Consider the following 17586-nt stretch of genomic DNA (forward strand, 5'->3'; position numbering starts at 1 on the left):
TTATGAAGCACTATTTTTATTTAAGTTAAAATTTAAATGTAGAGGCTACAAACATACTTATCTAATTTATAATTTAAAAGTCTAACAAATAAATCAATTTGTTATCAAAAATACTTTTTTAAACATTTAAAATTCTGACTACTTCAAAATAAAAAGGTGCTAAAACATTAAAAAAAAAACTAATATGTATAGTCGTAATAGATTAAGTATTTTAAAGACTAGTTATATAACAAATAATTATGCAAATACTAAAACAAACAATTAGTCTTACGAATAGACGTTATTTTTTAAATTAGTGAGTATTTAACTTGTGAACTCTTCAAATTATAGTTTTAATCAAAGGTCAAACCACTAAGAGAAAACCTAAATGCCTAAAATTTTGAGCTTAAAGTTTAAAAGTTCATAACTTTAAAGGACTGAAAACTAATATTTAAATTTATTTTTACCACTCTATTTTATGTTTTTGATAAGTGTTCTAGTTTCGTTAAATTTTGTTTCATGTAAAATTTTAAAAAAGTTTGTCCTAACTTATGATCGCTGGTATTGTAACCACTGTGAAACGCTTTTTAGTTTCTAAAGTTTTTTAATTTCTAAATTGAGCAAAGTTTTATTAGCTTAAATGAAGTAAAAATTCATTCTACTTTATTTATTACTTTTATACTGTGTAAATTGTATCTAAAATATGATACTTTTTAGAAGAGTGTTATGATATTTTTTTGTAATAGAAATAAATGTTTACAATGTATAACCATTAAAATACAATGTGGTTTTGTCAATTTTAAATGAGCAAGTATTAGTCTTAACATATAACACAAATTTCATTTCCTTTGACTGGTTGGTTAACAAACATGTTTAGAATATTTTGTTATAATTCATGTTTTGTTTTTATAAAAACATGTTGCGACTATCACTTCTTTCCATATGATGATATTTTTAGAAAAAGCTTTAACGCTAAACATTGTATTAATTAACGGCGGTTAAATTCCAAGAATAATACGTAAATACGACGCAACATTGAAACTAATCTCATTTGCTGATTTTTTAGTGTGGTTTTTAAATATTGTAACGATGATTTCATTATTGAAAACAGTCTTCAAGATTGCTTAAGAAACGTTAAAAATTCAGGCTAACCGCCGAAACAAAAGGTTTAGAAATTGAGCTTGAAACGTCCACACAATTCTGTTATAAACATATTTTCATCGTTGTATATTACTCAGAACGAAGCTTATGTCAAAACATAGTATATAGTTTTTCGGAAAGTTATTTTTGGTTCAGTTATTGAAAAGTAGTAATGTGTTTTTTTAAAAACTACAGTCAAGAAACGTTTGTCACAATCATTTAACTTGTTGTTTTAGCAATTTTCAATATTATTTGACTGATTGTATTTAGAGTATTAAATATAGATATATTTCAAAGTTCTTAGTGAAATAAATACCTATTTAGATATAAAGACAACAAACAAAATGATACAACATTTTAAATAGTTAACGAAATAATCATTGTCTGTTAAGCAAATGTAAAAACATGAAAGTCTAATAACGAATATAAAATAGACGATTGTTTTTCAATTTTAAAATAAAGTTCCGTATAATACTTGATTTGTCAAAGAACTACAAAAATAGCTTTGAAATTAAATACCTTCTAAATATTAAAACATATAAGGGAATGTTTTAAGTGTTCTTTATTAAACCTCTTAAAGTGTGTTTAAATTGTTAACTTTATAAACTTTGTATCTTATTCAAGTTTAAGCCTCTTTAAAATTTTTAGAGCTTTCAGCTAATAGTTTTAAAGTTCATAACTTTCAAGGTGTTTTGTTTATTAAACGACGAAAAATGCGCTCAAAAAATTAAGTTGACGGACCTCATATACGAAAAAACCTTTCGTTTATAGCGGCTAAAACTATTATTTAAATATATTTGTTAAAAAGCAAAGGAGAATTATTGAAAAGTTTTTATACATAAACTTATTCAAGGTAGTTTTTCATATCATTATACTAAAACATCTTATACTATTTTCATATTTTGTTATATTCCTTAATTTATTTATCTTGATAATACAACTGGTTTGTGGGTTTTTTTTTGTATACTATTTTTGTAATTATATTTTTTTAATTATATATTAACAATTTAAAGTGTATATTTTACAATTTTTTTTTCCAAACACTGTGCAAATTATTCAAATTTCAAAACAGGTATTCTAACTAGGTTTAACCGTTACACATATAATAAATTACTGCTACTTTTTTGTCAAGCTGGTCAACCGGTATGTTTACTGAAAACATTTTTATAAGTTTGTGTGGTTTCAAAAAAAACAAGTACTTTAATTGTTTATTAGTTTCAAAACTGTTTTTAAAAAATATTAGAAGATAAATGTTGTATTAAATAAGAGCGGTATATATTTATAATTCATGCGTGACTTTATAATCCGACATTATCATTTGCTATTTTAATGGTGCGGTTAAATACGTGAATTATAGACAAATTTGAAATGACACGTTTTTATTTGATTGCTTTTGTTATGTATAATTTGAAACTTATCTACAAATGACTGATAGTTTACCTTTAAACTTTGACACAATCGTGCTACAATCAAATGTTACAATAAAAAGATTGTTTTTGTGGTATTATAGTTAGCTTTAAACAACTTACATCTATATAGTTGAAGAAGTTCTTAAATTTGTTTTAATAAACCTGATTAATTTTTAGCAGAGGTGCGGAATAAGTCTAATAAATCATATAAAATACATTCAAAATTTGTATAAAACAACTTATAAATGCTTTTAAACTTTTGAGTATTTTTTAATAAAAAATAATTTATTTAAAATAGTTTTAAAAGTTTAGTTTTGAAAATAATTTTTAAGTAATTTTAAAATTTAAAAATCTATATTTTAGACACTTTTTTCTTTAATTGAATCTTACTTTAAATAGTTATTGTCAATTTTTTGAAAAATTATTAAACTAAATTTTATTACCATCCTAGACATAAAAATAAATTGTTTAATGCAAAATGTTAAATACCAAGTGATAAAACTTAGATATAACATTAATGTGCGCTTGAGTTGTTTAAAATGTACTGATTTAAGCAAAAAATACTTTATATTTTTAAAAATCATTTATATTTAGTAACCATCTATAAGAATAATGAAGGGTTTATATACAAGATTGATAAAAATAGACTGAGTATCAGCTGGAAGTTACTACTTTCAATATAATTTCATTTGGTTTAAATACAAAGCAAGGATGAGAAATAAGTTTTAAGAAAACGCCAGTTTTCTTTTACTAAAACAATATATTAAAAAAACAAGTTTGAAAAAAACTATTTCCTACTTTAAACATCAGTTAACTTCTTTGTGCTACTTAATAACCTTGAAAGCTTAAAACATTTAATAAACCTTAATTTAGAAATTATTAAGCTATCATAACTCTTTAGGTTTTAAATTTTTACCCGCTTTGTCGATTCATCAAACAAAAGTAAGTACTGTTTTAAGTTTAATACAGTACAAATTTAAAGCAATTTCAATTAAGTAAAACGCATGTCGTAAAAAAATATATAGTTATTAATCGTTTATATGCATAACATTTTAAAATAATTTTACTTTAGATAGTCTCAATGTTGAATTTGCTGTTGTGATAAATACCTACAAAAAACAAAATTCAGATACTTACATAAATATTACAGCATTTTAGTAAACACAACAATAGTTTGTATGTAAATTATGAATACATTGATGCTTCGTTGTACATAAACAACTAATAACGTAGATAAAAAATCCTTTAAATAATTGTAAAAGGATTGGGCATTTCCAAACATTTGGTGAATACTTGGGCTTTCACTTGTATCATATTAAGTTACTTTTAATTTTTTTAGTGAAATATAATTTTTAACTAAAATAAAGTTTTCTTAGTGTCTAAAAAATTTCACACATCTCAGGTTAAAAGATATTAAAATTATGGTATTAAAATTATATATGTTTATGTTTTCACTATTTAGAAAATACATAAGTAAAAAAAAACTAATTTTATATTTTTTAATAAACAATTTACTTTGACTTATAATGTTGTAAAGTAGTTTTTTTTTTATAACACCAACATTTAAAATCGAAATTAAACTATATACGAAAGACACTCAGTGCAAAGTTCCAGATATACTTCACGCTATTTTTAGTAGAGCATAGATAAATCAAAATTATATAATAACAGTAATAATCATCATATGCAAATATTAATTACAAAAAAAATCAGTTACACAAAACTGATCACAATACTAATTGTTTTAGCAGATGAAAATAGCGGGAAATGTATCTTTATTTTCGCACTGAGTGTCTTTGGTATGCTGTTTATAAGTAATTATTTGTTTTATAATAAACTTTTAATTTAAAAAACACTGAGTTCAAAATCAAAAGCAACTTATAAATTAGAAATTTAAAGTACATTTTAAGTACCTATTGAGCTTTTAAACATGTACTATAGTTATAAATTGTAAAATTTTTATATTTTAATCTAGTTCAAGTCACTTGTATTCACTGTTACTTCATTGAACTTAATATATAATGCACTATTATGCAATCGGTTTTAGATATAAATAACAAATTGCATCAATACTTCACCGAATAATTAAGTAAACATAAACCATCATATTACACTAGTTAGAAAAACATACCTTATACATTATTATTAATTATTTACTGTAAAACTGAATTATGATGTACTAAGTAATGTCGCAAGGTAAAAATAATCAATTTTTTTTAGACATAATTCAATTACGTATGCTACAAGTGTTTTACGATTTTTGTGTTTTGAGTTTGAATATTTTCATTAAAGTTTTTATCTTGAAAAAAGATAAAAATTTAATCTGAAAAAATCGTCATTTTACAAACAACTAGTTTCAATAAATAATTTTGACAATCTTTTTTAATTTATATTTAGCTGTAAGACCGTGTAAGTTTAATATTTTTATTAAAAAAAAAACACATGTACTTAATTTTTGCAGTTTTTTAATAAAAGTAGAAGTAAAGTTTATAACTTTATTTTCAATATTTTTTTGATAGCATCTAAAATTAGATTTAGATTGAAAAATTAAACCTTAAAGTTCGATTTATGCGTAAAAGAACAATAAAAAACAGAGACATAACATTCTATGAAATTGGTTTTTCTTATATTTAAATGGTGTTATTCAATATTATAAAAAATTATGCAACAGCATTTAACGATTGTTTGCTCATAAACTTCAGACGAAAAACCTATAAAGTGAATTAATGTTATAAATATACCATCGTTTTATTCAAAAAAATTACAGATGTATAAACAACTTACTTGTTTTTTTCAAACATTTACGTAATAATTGACGTGCAGTTACTTGAAATGTAATATTATTTAACAAAAATCTTAAATATTAGTTCAAGTTTTAGTTCTAAATATATTAAATTGAAAAATTTTGAGTATTTTACGAAGTAATCACTTGAATTTTAAATTAAAAACATAAATTTATTTAAAATAGACTTAAAAATAATTAATCATAAATTTCAAACTGCTACCGATTGTGAAAAAATATAAAATTATTTTGTTTACATAGTGTATTGCGATAAAACTTTTTAATCACTCAAAACTTTCTGACGCAAATTCTAATTAAGAAACATTTAGTTTGTGTATAATACAACCTTTTGTGGCTTATTATGTTTATCGAATTATTATTTTGAAGTAAAACATAATAAAATATATTTCTACTTTTTAACCACTAGTAGCTTACTTAAAAGCCGTTGTACAATATTGCTTATTAACTAATCTGAAAAGTATGCAGAAAAAGATATTATGATAACTAAATTGATTATTTTTATTTGTTAACACTTATTCAATAAGTTTTATAAAATAAAAACACACACCTCAGTCTACTATTAGTTTTTGAAGTTTTACTACAATTTTAAAACTAACGGAAATTAGGAAGTTTATCTTGAAATAATCACTGTTGATGTATAAAGTTTAAAACGTTGCACAAATCATAAAAGTAAGAAAAAATCTTATCTTAAGTTGCTTATCAAAAGTTTACTTTTTGTTTAAACAGAGTAAAAGTATACTCTAAAATATAGTCATACTTTTGTAAGTTCTGTAAAAAATCCAATTAACTTTATTAGTATTTTTAAACAGTAGAAATCTCATTCGGATAGATATTATACAATGAAAGAGTTTTTGTTATATCAAAAAAATTGCTTAGATGTTATCACACTAGATATTGGTGGTAATTGCCATATTCTTAAAGCATTACTAGAAACAATAAGTGGAACGAATAAATAAGTTAAGCCGTTTATAAGAAGCATACTGGATATTAAGCAGACAATGAACCGCTGTACATTCTTAATAAATATTAAAAATAATTTGAAAAGCTCTATAGTGAACTACTAGTAACTTTAACAATCTATAGTGTTGTGTTTGTCAACTTAAACTTAACATATCATACTGTTACTGAAATTACAAAGCATTCTGTCGTCACATACTAACGATTAAGTATAGAATTTCAACTAGACAAGCGATCATGTCTGCAGGCGATTGAACTTGAGAATGAAGAAAAAAAGGAAAATGAAATTTGGGATTTAAAGCAGGACAACAGAAAATATTACGCAGTTGTTTTTAAGCAACAATAGTAGATGGTAGTAAACCGTAAAGTGTTTTTTTAACCTAAAAACCCTGAAAAGACAGTTGTTAATTTGTATTATTTTAAATACAACAAATAGCAACAATAGTAGATGGTAGTAAACCGTAAAGTGTTTTTTTAACCTAAAAACCCTGAAAAGACAGTTGTTAATTTGTATTACTTTAAATAGACTTGGTTGTCAATAAAAAAACAAAAATATTTTTGATTTAAAATTGTTCTTAATAAGCTTGGGCTAAATTTCAATTAATTTAATTTAAAGGTTAATGTATTAAGTTAAACCCGTTAAATCTCAAACATGCCAAGTATAATGCAATTACCTGTTTATTTTTTTTGTTTCATATTTTTGTCATTTTCTTCAGTTGGTGCATTTGTCCGTGGACCTGATGCTAAATTAGTTTCACAGTAAGTGTTATGTATAAACTTATTACGCTTTTACTGTTAAGTTTAGAGTATATTGTTTTCTTTTAAAATGTTAAACTAAGTAAAGGTAACTTAACATTTCTATTTTTAAAACTAGCTAAAAGCAAACTATGTTTTTTTCAAATATAAACGTAATATTTTTTATTATAAATATATGGTATAGAACAACAATCAAAGCAATCAGACTACAACGTCTTGTTATGTAAACAATAAAAAAAGTAGCTTAACAAGTTTTTCATACTTTTAAATACTTCTAGGCGTATCGGCTTTAAGATTAATTTATCAACTTAATTTCTTTCCAAGCTTCCTAATATTAAGTAGCTTTGCGTACATTTTTTATAAGTTAGTTGGAAATTAGAACTGAAATACTTGTAAGGCGATTATGTAGTTTTTGTTTAGTATGTGTGTGGATAAACCTAGATTAACTGTACGTATCTTCATAGTTTTACAAAAGTTATAAAACTTTAAAATAGTACAACAAATGTAATAAATGTTTGTCATTATAATTATAAATAAAGTAGATATTAATCGAAAAAATAATAATACTTAGACGCTATTTTTTAAGTTTTTAATATATTTTCGCTGCATATCCTCAGTTACGTTACTGCAGGATAACAAGGTTTTAAACGAAGTTTTTCACTAAAATAAGATATCTTAATACTTATTAGTTCACTAAAAACAACAAAAGAATATCTTAATGACTAATTAGAATCAAGATATTATGTTGTTGCTTTTAGTTAAAACTGTGTTTGAAACCTTTTTATTTTGCAGTAATATTTCTAAGTATATACATTGAAAGTATATTAAAACGTTTACCAATAGCATCTGAGTATCTTTTTATTATTTTCGATTGAAATCTACTTTGTTTATATTTAAATGAAAAACGTTTAAAACGTATTTTTATGTTTTATAACCTTTGTTTAACTATTAGTACACCTACAATTAAATTAGAATTATCTACACACATTCTAAACAAAAACTACATAATCGCCTTTTAAGTATTTTAATTCTAATTTCCGATTAACATTTTAAATAGTTTTAAACAAAGATTATTTCAAGAAAATTATTTATGCTAATAAAGTACGTAATACTTTCAAACTGTTATTACTATGATGTAAATGTTTATCATGCACCGAGTTCTGATGTGCGAAATAAAAGCAATTATCATACCTTTTCAGTAATTGCTACCATTCCGAAACGTTGTCGCGACTGAGGTGTACTCTCGCTCGATTGGATGTTAATTTGAAACCAGGTTCAATTCCAGGAGACCTGAAACACATCGATGTCATTAACAGCAGACTGAACAACGCTTCTAAATTCAGAGTTTGTTTTCATTTTCAGAATAATTTAAAGAGACTGTGATTTCGTAAACCATTTGTTTTTGTGCTTTTTTATATCTATTAGTGAGGTCTTATACCTTAAATTTAAAAATATTTCTTAGTATAGATCAAAAACAATAGATTTATTCTTAAAAATAAAAATATGTAAAATAACTTTAAAAATACTATTTATAAATAGATATGAATAGGTGTTATTTATAAGTGATACTTTTAACCCTAATTTTTTATCGAAGTCATTTATTTTTCTCTAATAGGCAAATAATAGTGCTTTTTAGAGATTGCAACTTTGATTAACCGGTGTATTTGATCTAGATTACTTTTATAAAGAAATTCAGCTTCAAACTTTCACATAAATTTTTGTAATCTATTATAGATCTTTTTAATGCGTTTTTAACACAATATATTCTAACAGGATTTAGTGCTGAATGAGTCTCCCAATCTTAAAACAATAAATTTGAGTTTTAACAAACTTAGAAAATTACCTAAAGACCTTTTTAGTAACACACCTAACATAACTGAACTAGTTTTGAGAAACAACTTATTGGTATCAATCCCTGCCAAATTGCTGGAGGTTGGTAATGTGTAAAAATTTCAAGTTCACTGTTTTTAGCACAGTCATAGTTTTAAGCAAACATTTAATAACATTACAATTGTTTTACAATGTAGAATAGCTTATTTTTATAAATATAGTTATTAACTTAAAATTAAATTCAATTAAAATTCTCTGTTTAAAAAATCAAACTTTCTTAGCTTTGTTGTTTTGTTAATAGTATAAGAGTAAACATACAAGTTACAACTATACAAACAGAACTTGCAGCTTTTGAAAAAGCTCGATTTAAGTAACAACCAAATAAGGCAGTTGCATCCAACTTCATTTAAAAACAATATGATGCTTATTGACCTGCAGTTATGGAAAAATCAACTTGAAGATTTATCTGATGACATATTTATGTTAGTTTGACACAAATTTACAAACTTATGCTTCGTGTTGAAAATTATAGGACATTTATGTGTTCTTCCACATAAGTAACAATATTTCACAAATTGTTTTGTGTACTGCTTGAGAATATTAAATGAGATAAAAAATATCTTCTTTTTGATTTGATCGCTTTCATGTTTTTGTTTTCATTTATTTTTATAGGAATATCTAAACTGATACAGCAAGATTAGTATCAAAATAAACTAATAAAGCTTTCATGTAAACTTAATACAGTATTTTCAAGTCTTCTAAAAGATTAAAACTTAACTACTTTTTAATTGAACTTATTTTGCACTCAATACTTTTATTTAAGAAACTTTTAATACCAATCAAATACAGCTGGTTTTAACAATACACACCCTACTTAATAGATATAGATAATTGTTGAAAATATATTATTCTTTAGAAACAACTACAACATTGAAAAACTGAGCTTGAGTTGGAATAAATTGACTTTGCTTCCGTATGGAGCTTTGGAAAGTTTAACAAATCTCAAAACACTTTCTGCATTTAAAAACAAAATAAAATGTTTGTCACCTGCATCGTTTCAACACAACAAAGAACTAATACAAGTTCGTCTATTGATAAAGTTCACATAAAAAAAATTAAGTTCATAAACAATTTAACACAGCTATCAATCAATTTAACTAAAGGTACGAATAAATAATTGATGATTTAACTATACTAATTTGTTTGAAAAGTATTCAGTTAACTGTAATCGATGAACTACAAGTACTATTGTATTAAAGATCTCTTGCCAACCATTGTTTTTTTATAATCTTGGTATTAAATGCTTGATTCGACTGTTTAAATTTTTAGTAATCAATTATAAAAAAGTCTTATATTTGTAAAGTTGTTAAACAACATTTCAAATTAGTTTTCTGATTGGCCCTAAATTCATCAAAACTTAGTAAAAATGTATTAAAATTATATTTAAAATTTATACTTAACTGAATTATTGATAAATGATATTTTGTTATAATAAAATATTTCAAATTTTTTTTTTATTTGAAATTCAAAATTTTGTTCAAGTATTTTCTTTTGTTCTGTAGAATAAGTTATACTTACTTGTTCATAGATTAGTCAAACTTCATATCAAACGTACAGTAACTATTTCCAATTTAGCTTTAATTAAGTTCGCATAACTTACAAAGTAGTTGATATACGTACATATACACCACAAATTAGTTTTCGGAATACAAATACGTTTCTACATCAAACTTGCATCAAAATTAAAGATTAATGATTTAGTTTTGTAACTATATTCCAAATTTCCGAGCTTCGTGTCTAGTGGTTTTTGTGTTTTTTGTTTGGTGTTTTGTAAACACGACAAAATCACATTGCGACAAAACACAGACTTTATGGAGTTTTTGCCCCGCGGCTTTTTATAAAAGTTGTTTATTCGTTGAATTTTTAAACAACAAACAGAAATTATATACTCATGTTTATGTTAGCTGTTTAGCTCTTAGTAATTAAAAAATAGTTCAAAATAGCTAAAGATATAAATGTCAAAAAGTATATTCTTTAGTTTAAAAAATTGAAAGTCTTACTACTTTTTTATGGTTACATATTTCTAAACGTCTAAAGATTTAAAAAAATATTTGATTATATTTTGTTAAATAATTTAGTTTGTACTAATAAAAAATTAAATAAAATCTTAATTATACTTTAGTATTTAGTTGTTTTTTATATTAAATAAAACACAATAGTTAAGGTTTTTAAGGTGTTAGTGTCATAATTTGTTTTCTACAAGTTTAAGTTTAACAAACAAAACAATAAAATACTTAAGCTTTATGGTAAATTTTCTTAACTTTCCTGCAACTTTTATTTGAGTTTATACCTTAAATTTAATTATGCAAGTACTATTAATAAACTTATTTTAGATTCATCTCGGAAGCAACGATATCGAGGTATTACCTGATAGTATTTTTTACAACAACCCTAAATTAGAATCTGTCAGACTGTGGGCTAACAAATTGCGGTGTTTACCACAAACTTTGTTTATCTACCAAAAACAACTAAAGTTTGTCTTAATTATGTTTTTTGAGATTTAACAATTAAAAATATCATTATGACTTATATTTATATGAAATTGAGATATTATAACAACTAAATTAGACTTCATTCAATGTTAAAGAATATTTAAGTATGTGTACCATTGAAATTTTTTTTTTCATAAAACAACTTGTTAAACGTAAATGTTTATATTAACTCACATGAATTTATCTTGAAAACATGACTGTTTAGATTTTATTAGGATGTAAGATATTATTTACTAATCAAAATCTACAAGATAAAATAGTTTAAAATGAAATGTAAGCTACAGAAATCATACAAACAGTAACCAAATATAAAAATTAAAGTTTATAACACAGCTAATTTTTATTTATTTAAAACAAATAATCTTTCACATAAATTCATAATAAACCATCTAGAACAAACTTTTAAAATGAAAATTTGTAATGTGCACGTACTTTGGTAAACTTGAAAAACTTATGTAAATTGATTTTTTTAATTGCAATATACCAAGAATGAAGTTGAAATGATGTTTTTATAAGTTCTAAAATAACGCTACAAAATTGTTTATATAAAAAAACAGTTATACATTTTCAAGGCACATTTTGGAATATTTTAACTGTTTTTAGTGTTTTACGATATAAATGTTATCTTTGTAATAAACAGCTACAACTTGTTTATTCAATTTATAACTTTAATTTACAAAGATGCAAGAAAATAAGCTAGTTTTTTAGCAAAATGTCGTTTACTAATCAAAAATTTTTCAGGCATGTCAACTTTTTGCTTAACAACCAAGGATTGCCATGGTCGCTGAGACAGCAGTTCAGACGTGGATCCCCGTACAAAAACTTATCAGATCTGAAAAATGCGCTTCAGAGATTCGGTTATGTGACTTGTGTGAGGCATCCGTGTGAATTTGATGCTGAAACCCACACACTTGATTGTAGTCACAGGTTGGAACTAGTTTCTGATAAATTAAATTATAGAAAATAAATTGTTGTTGTTTATATTATATGGTTTACATTTTTTTATCTGCTTTAAATTGTATAAACAATTAAGAATGATTGTCAGTGTTTACATAAAGATTGGAATTTGTACTATAACTTCCAGACTGAAGTTTGTTTTGAATTTACTTACATTTAATAGTTTTGCGAGAATTCAATATTTAACATTAAATTTGTAATATTAATTGTACAGAACTTTACTACTTACTTGAACACTTTACTTTAGAACTTAGTAATAACATTTAATTCGTGGTATGTTATGATATTGATTAAATATACTTCTTATTTTTTAACACTTTCAAAGTTCTCGTTTTCATGGAAATGACGTCATTCATAAATATTTACCATTGTGCGATTGGTGTATTTTGTTTTGTAAACTAGTGTCTATAGACGTAAATAAGAATTACGTAGCTCTGAACTTTACTTATGATCACTAGTGATGTAAAAATAAATTAGTTTTTTGTAACAGCTTTGATTTTTACAACTAAAAACTGTTTTCCTTTTTAATGTAATTACAACTATTTCAGAGCACTTACAAGTGTGGATGTATTAAAAGATGTTTGTTTAAAAGTGAGAAGACTTCGACTAAACGGTAACTTGCTGAGTGATTCAAAAGAAATTGGCGAGTTATTAGGTCAATTCAAAGAAACAAGGTAAATTTAAAAAATAAATATAGTTTAACGAGATCTAAAATAACCCAATTAACTACCTGTTTGTATTTTTATTATTCAAGTGAAAAAAATTGTTCAAACAAAGCTTATTATGAAAATAAAATAATAAACTGAATTAATTAACTTAGGAACTTAGAATTGCAAAGTAATGATTTTGTTGGAACTTTAGATGAAAGTATGCTAAAAAAAGCAAGCTTTCTACAATCAGTAGATATTAGTTCCAACAATATAAATGGACTTCCTAAAAAGTTGTTTGCATCAAATACCTTTTTACAGGTGAAAACATATACTCTAAATTTTTGAATAATTTAAGTAAATTTTATAAAGTGTTAAATTTTAATGTTTAATTAAAACTTTTGTTACACGTCTACTATCTACTTTAGTAGAAAAAAATAATTTCATTAAAAACTACATTATTACCTGTCAAAGGTAGCTTAAAATTCTATAGCGGCTGATATTTATAAGTTTGGTTTATACCGCTTTTTTATGGTGAGCCAAAAATCATGTTAAATCAAATTCAAACACAACAGCATATATTATAATATAATAGAAGAATAATACTTTATTTGTTTGGTATTACTTGTTGCCTAGCAAGTGCTTTAGGAAAACAATAAGTATATAGTTTTAACATATTGAAAGTTTTAAACCATATCTTTATGATTAGAAACTAATTCTTTTTAAAAACTCAATTTTAATAAATTTAATACTCACATGAAAACACTTAAAATATCTTTGACTTAAGAACAATTAAGTTAAAACAATTTAAATTTAGTAGATAATTACTTCTTGGTTTAACTAATGTTGTGTATTGTAAAAAAAACAGTTTATAACTTTTCTTTTTTTTAGAACATAAAACTGAGTGACAACCATATACAACAATTTTCTGGGGATCTTTTTAAAAACAATGGTCAGCTGTACTCATTTGATCTGAGTAAAAATTACATAAACAATTTACCAGTTCACATGTTTGACAACAATGGATTACTCGAATCAGTGTTATTATCTTCAAATCGGCTCAACAAAGTTATTACTTAAACTACTCTATGATTTGTAATTTATTTAAAATTAATTGAAGTATTACTAACACATTTGCCTACTAGTAGCTTGTGTGCAAAAGTGTTTTTTGAAATTTTTATTGGTTTTAACAAATCATGTTTCTGCAGCCACATTTGTCAAAAACAGTGTAGCTAGTGTTTTGTGGTTAGTTTTGAAGTATTTACAAGCAACTTTAATTTTGCAGATAGGAAATGCTACTTTCGTAAACAACCCGAAACTTAAGAACTTAAAACTAGACTCAAACAAACTTAGTGGTTCGGTTACTTTAACATTTTCTGACGATATGACAAATGTTGAGGAAATTAACTTCAATGGTAAGTGGTTTATTAAAATAGTCTTATTTCTTATTTTTGTTAAGGTCAGTTACAACATTAAGTTGAACAAAGGTATCATTAAAAATAATTAAAATGCAAAATTTAAAATATTTATATAATCCTAGTCTCCAAACTTGAATGGTGATTCGTATAACCACTATTAATGTTAATAGAAGTATTAAATACTAATTTTTATAGAGTGTTCATATAGTTTAAATAAAATGTATTTCATTTTTTAAATTTCAACAGATAATAGAATTACTGACGTCATAATACATTCAAAAGAAGACCAAACTGCAGATCGAGTTAAAATTGTTAACATCGATGGAAATCATCTTCATAAAGTTCCTAGCCAACTTCTTATTAAAACCCCCAATGTTGAAAACCTTTTGCTAGCGAGAAACAGAATTGATGAGTTGAACAGAAGCGTGTTTGACATGATGGAAAATTTAAAAGAAGTTGATCTTTCTGAAAACAAGTTAAAAGAAGTACCGAATGACATATTTTTCAAAAATAGCTTATTGGAATCAGTAAACCTTGATTCAAACTCTTTGGAAGAAATACCCGATAATATTTTGTCTCATAATAAAAATTTAAGACGTTTTAGCGCTAGCTCGAACAAAATACAAATAATTCCAGCAAACATGTTTGAAAACAACTTATTGATAAAGGAAATAAATCTAGCAGACAACTTGATTGGGTTAGTAGGTGTTCCCCAGCTATTATTAGCACACAATCCTGATCTTGAGTACCTTGCTTTGGGTGGTAACAAGTTGAAAAGTTTACCTGAAAAGTTTTTTGATAAATCTTCAAATATCCGCCAGTTGTATTTACAAGCCAACCAGCTAAATAACCTTTCTCCTAAAATTTTCAGAAACGAAAATCCTCGCGATGTTAGTTTTTAATTATTAGTTTATTTTAATACATTTTTATATACTTTTATATGTATTTTTTAATGTTATTTTTATGCTTGTTTGTTATTTCTATATACGCCAACAAAAATTACTATAAATTTTGTAGGAACTTTCTTCATTCGAGGTGTCTGGGATGAGCCTCGATAAAATAAATATTATCGATCTGACAGGTAATGCGATGGATAATGCTAAGAAGTACCAAAGAAACGAAATTCGACAACTTGCAAATGACTTGCACTATGTAAATTACTCAAATTAAATTTGTTCTTTTATACGTTTTTTTAAATCCAGTTTCAACGGGGACGAAATTTTACTTGGTTCTCTATCTTTTAGTTCGATATTTTTCAAACTGATTGTTCAATCACTACGTTAGATTGGACAAAGTTTATGTCATAAATTTCCTTGTAGACTGTTTAAACTTTGTTTTCTTTATACTTGCCAGTTTTCTTTACTGTATGTTTTTATTTATGCTGCTCAATGTGTTTTTTATGCAAACGTAAGACATAAAAGACTTTACGTAATTTTAAAACTTTCTAAATCATTATAAGTGTTTTTTATACATAATATCAAATTGTTCTTTACAATTTAAAAGTTGTTATGTTATGTCTAAAAAAATCAATTAATAAATTATTGTGTGACATTTAGACATAGTCTTTTACAGTTTTATAAAACGATCCTTTTCTAGATTAAAAGCGATAACTGTTTCTACATACTTTCTGTGTTTAAAAAGTTTTCAGATTTAATTGACTAAGTTTAACTGCTGTAAATAAAATATATATACTTACCATAAAGTTAGTTTTTGTTTAATTCTTTTTTTAGATTATTCTAAGATGTTTAAGCAGTATTCGACGCTTTTTAGTGTTAATTTTTATTGACTTCGCGTTCACAATCTTAAAACAAAAAAAAAATTATCAACTGTACTAAATTTTTACCTTGAAATAAATTATTTTATAAACATCTAAAAAGTTTTTGTGTTTTACAGATAAAAACTTTATGTATTATTATTTTAAATTTCTAAAACAAAACTTATAAAAGTTAAACTAACCACAAAAATTTAAGATATTGTTAAAATAAATTCAATATTTTAACGCTAAGTAAACTTTAAGTAGCTGCTTAAAAAGTAATACAAACTTTAACTAGTTTGTAGTACTAAAACTAGTTTGGTCCGTTAAAAAAATTTTAAAATTAGTACAGATAATTTTATAAAAACTTGTAAAATTTTAAATTAATAAAAAAGTTTTCTGCGTATTTTTAAGTCATTTTAGTTTAATTCATCAAAATTTAAAACAATAAAAACCAAACTTGTCTGTTCTTAACCAAAATTACAACTGCTTACATTAGGTTATAATGGAAAGAAATTTATTCATTAGTGTTAAGCGTTATTTAAGTCAGTCTTAATGGTTAAATCTAAAGCTTATATTATTAGAATAATTCAAGCTGTTTCGAAATTAGACATGTTTTTAATGTAGATTAAAACATTAATTTTAGTGAATAACGTTCTTTTTTGCACTTATTTTAGATTAAGTTAATAAGAAGTATTTTTGAAGGTCATTTATCTAATATTTTATATTTAAGTTAGCCCAAACATTAATAATTTTTATCTCCTGTCTAAAATATATTTTAGCTGTTTAAAAATTTAAGCAAACATTGTTTTAATTAGTTTACAACAATTCCAATTTTAAATAGATTTTAAAAAGAGTTTATTTTTATTTTGTTAAACTTTATTTAACTGAGTTTAAGTAAATATTTTTTTTTTACTTCAGATTTAATTGTTATTCATATTAAATATTATTTTAATCATTGCATTAAAAAAAAATATTATAGGGCAAAAGATCAAAATAATATTCTTTGAAAAATTATTATTCAGTAAAACGTTTTTTATCTAAGTATTACCCAGCTTACAAAAACAAAATTATTCAATAAAAATGTTGAATTTTTTATCAGATTGAACTTGAGCTATCTTAATATTTATCATCTTTTATGTATTTTCTTTGAATCAAAGTTGATTGTAAGATTAGATAGAAAAGTTTGATTTAATTTAAAATCGTGTGCTTGTTGTGGTAAGGTTATCTAGACAAGCAGTTTGTAACTTTTTGAATTTGTTTGTTTATGAAACTTATTTATTTACTGACCTTTCAAAAATAGACGTTTTTTTTGTTTTGTATTGTATTAGTATAAACTTATATTATTGTATTTTTTATTAAAAAAGATACTAATTAATCAAATT

At 24.2% G+C, this 17586-nt stretch overlaps 1 protein-coding gene across 1 annotated transcript; it reads left to right on the forward strand.

The window, feature by feature from the left end:
- Nucleotides 1–6908: 6908 nt before the first annotated feature.
- On the forward strand, nt 6909–15849 carry LOC145838340 (uncharacterized). Its single transcript, XM_082945914.1, has 13 exons — nt 6909–7047; nt 8244–8388; nt 8818–8976; nt 9214–9356; nt 9791–9956; nt 11268–11407; nt 12168–12353; nt 12932–13057; nt 13204–13351; nt 13922–14098; nt 14316–14445; nt 14695–15338; nt 15466–15849. The coding sequence occupies exons 1-13, from the start codon at nt 6941–6943 to the stop codon at nt 15616–15618; spliced, it is 2424 nt and encodes an 807-aa protein (XP_082802040.1). The 5' UTR covers nt 6909–6940; the 3' UTR covers nt 15619–15849.
- Nucleotides 15850–17586: the final 1737 nt, after the last annotated feature.

The sequence above is a fragment of the Thalia democratica genome, chromosome 6, assembly GCF_965202585.1.
Source record: "Thalia democratica chromosome 6, ktThaDemo2.hap1.1, whole genome shotgun sequence".
NCBI classification, from domain to species: domain Eukaryota; kingdom Metazoa; phylum Chordata; class Thaliacea; order Salpida; family Salpidae; genus Thalia; species Thalia democratica.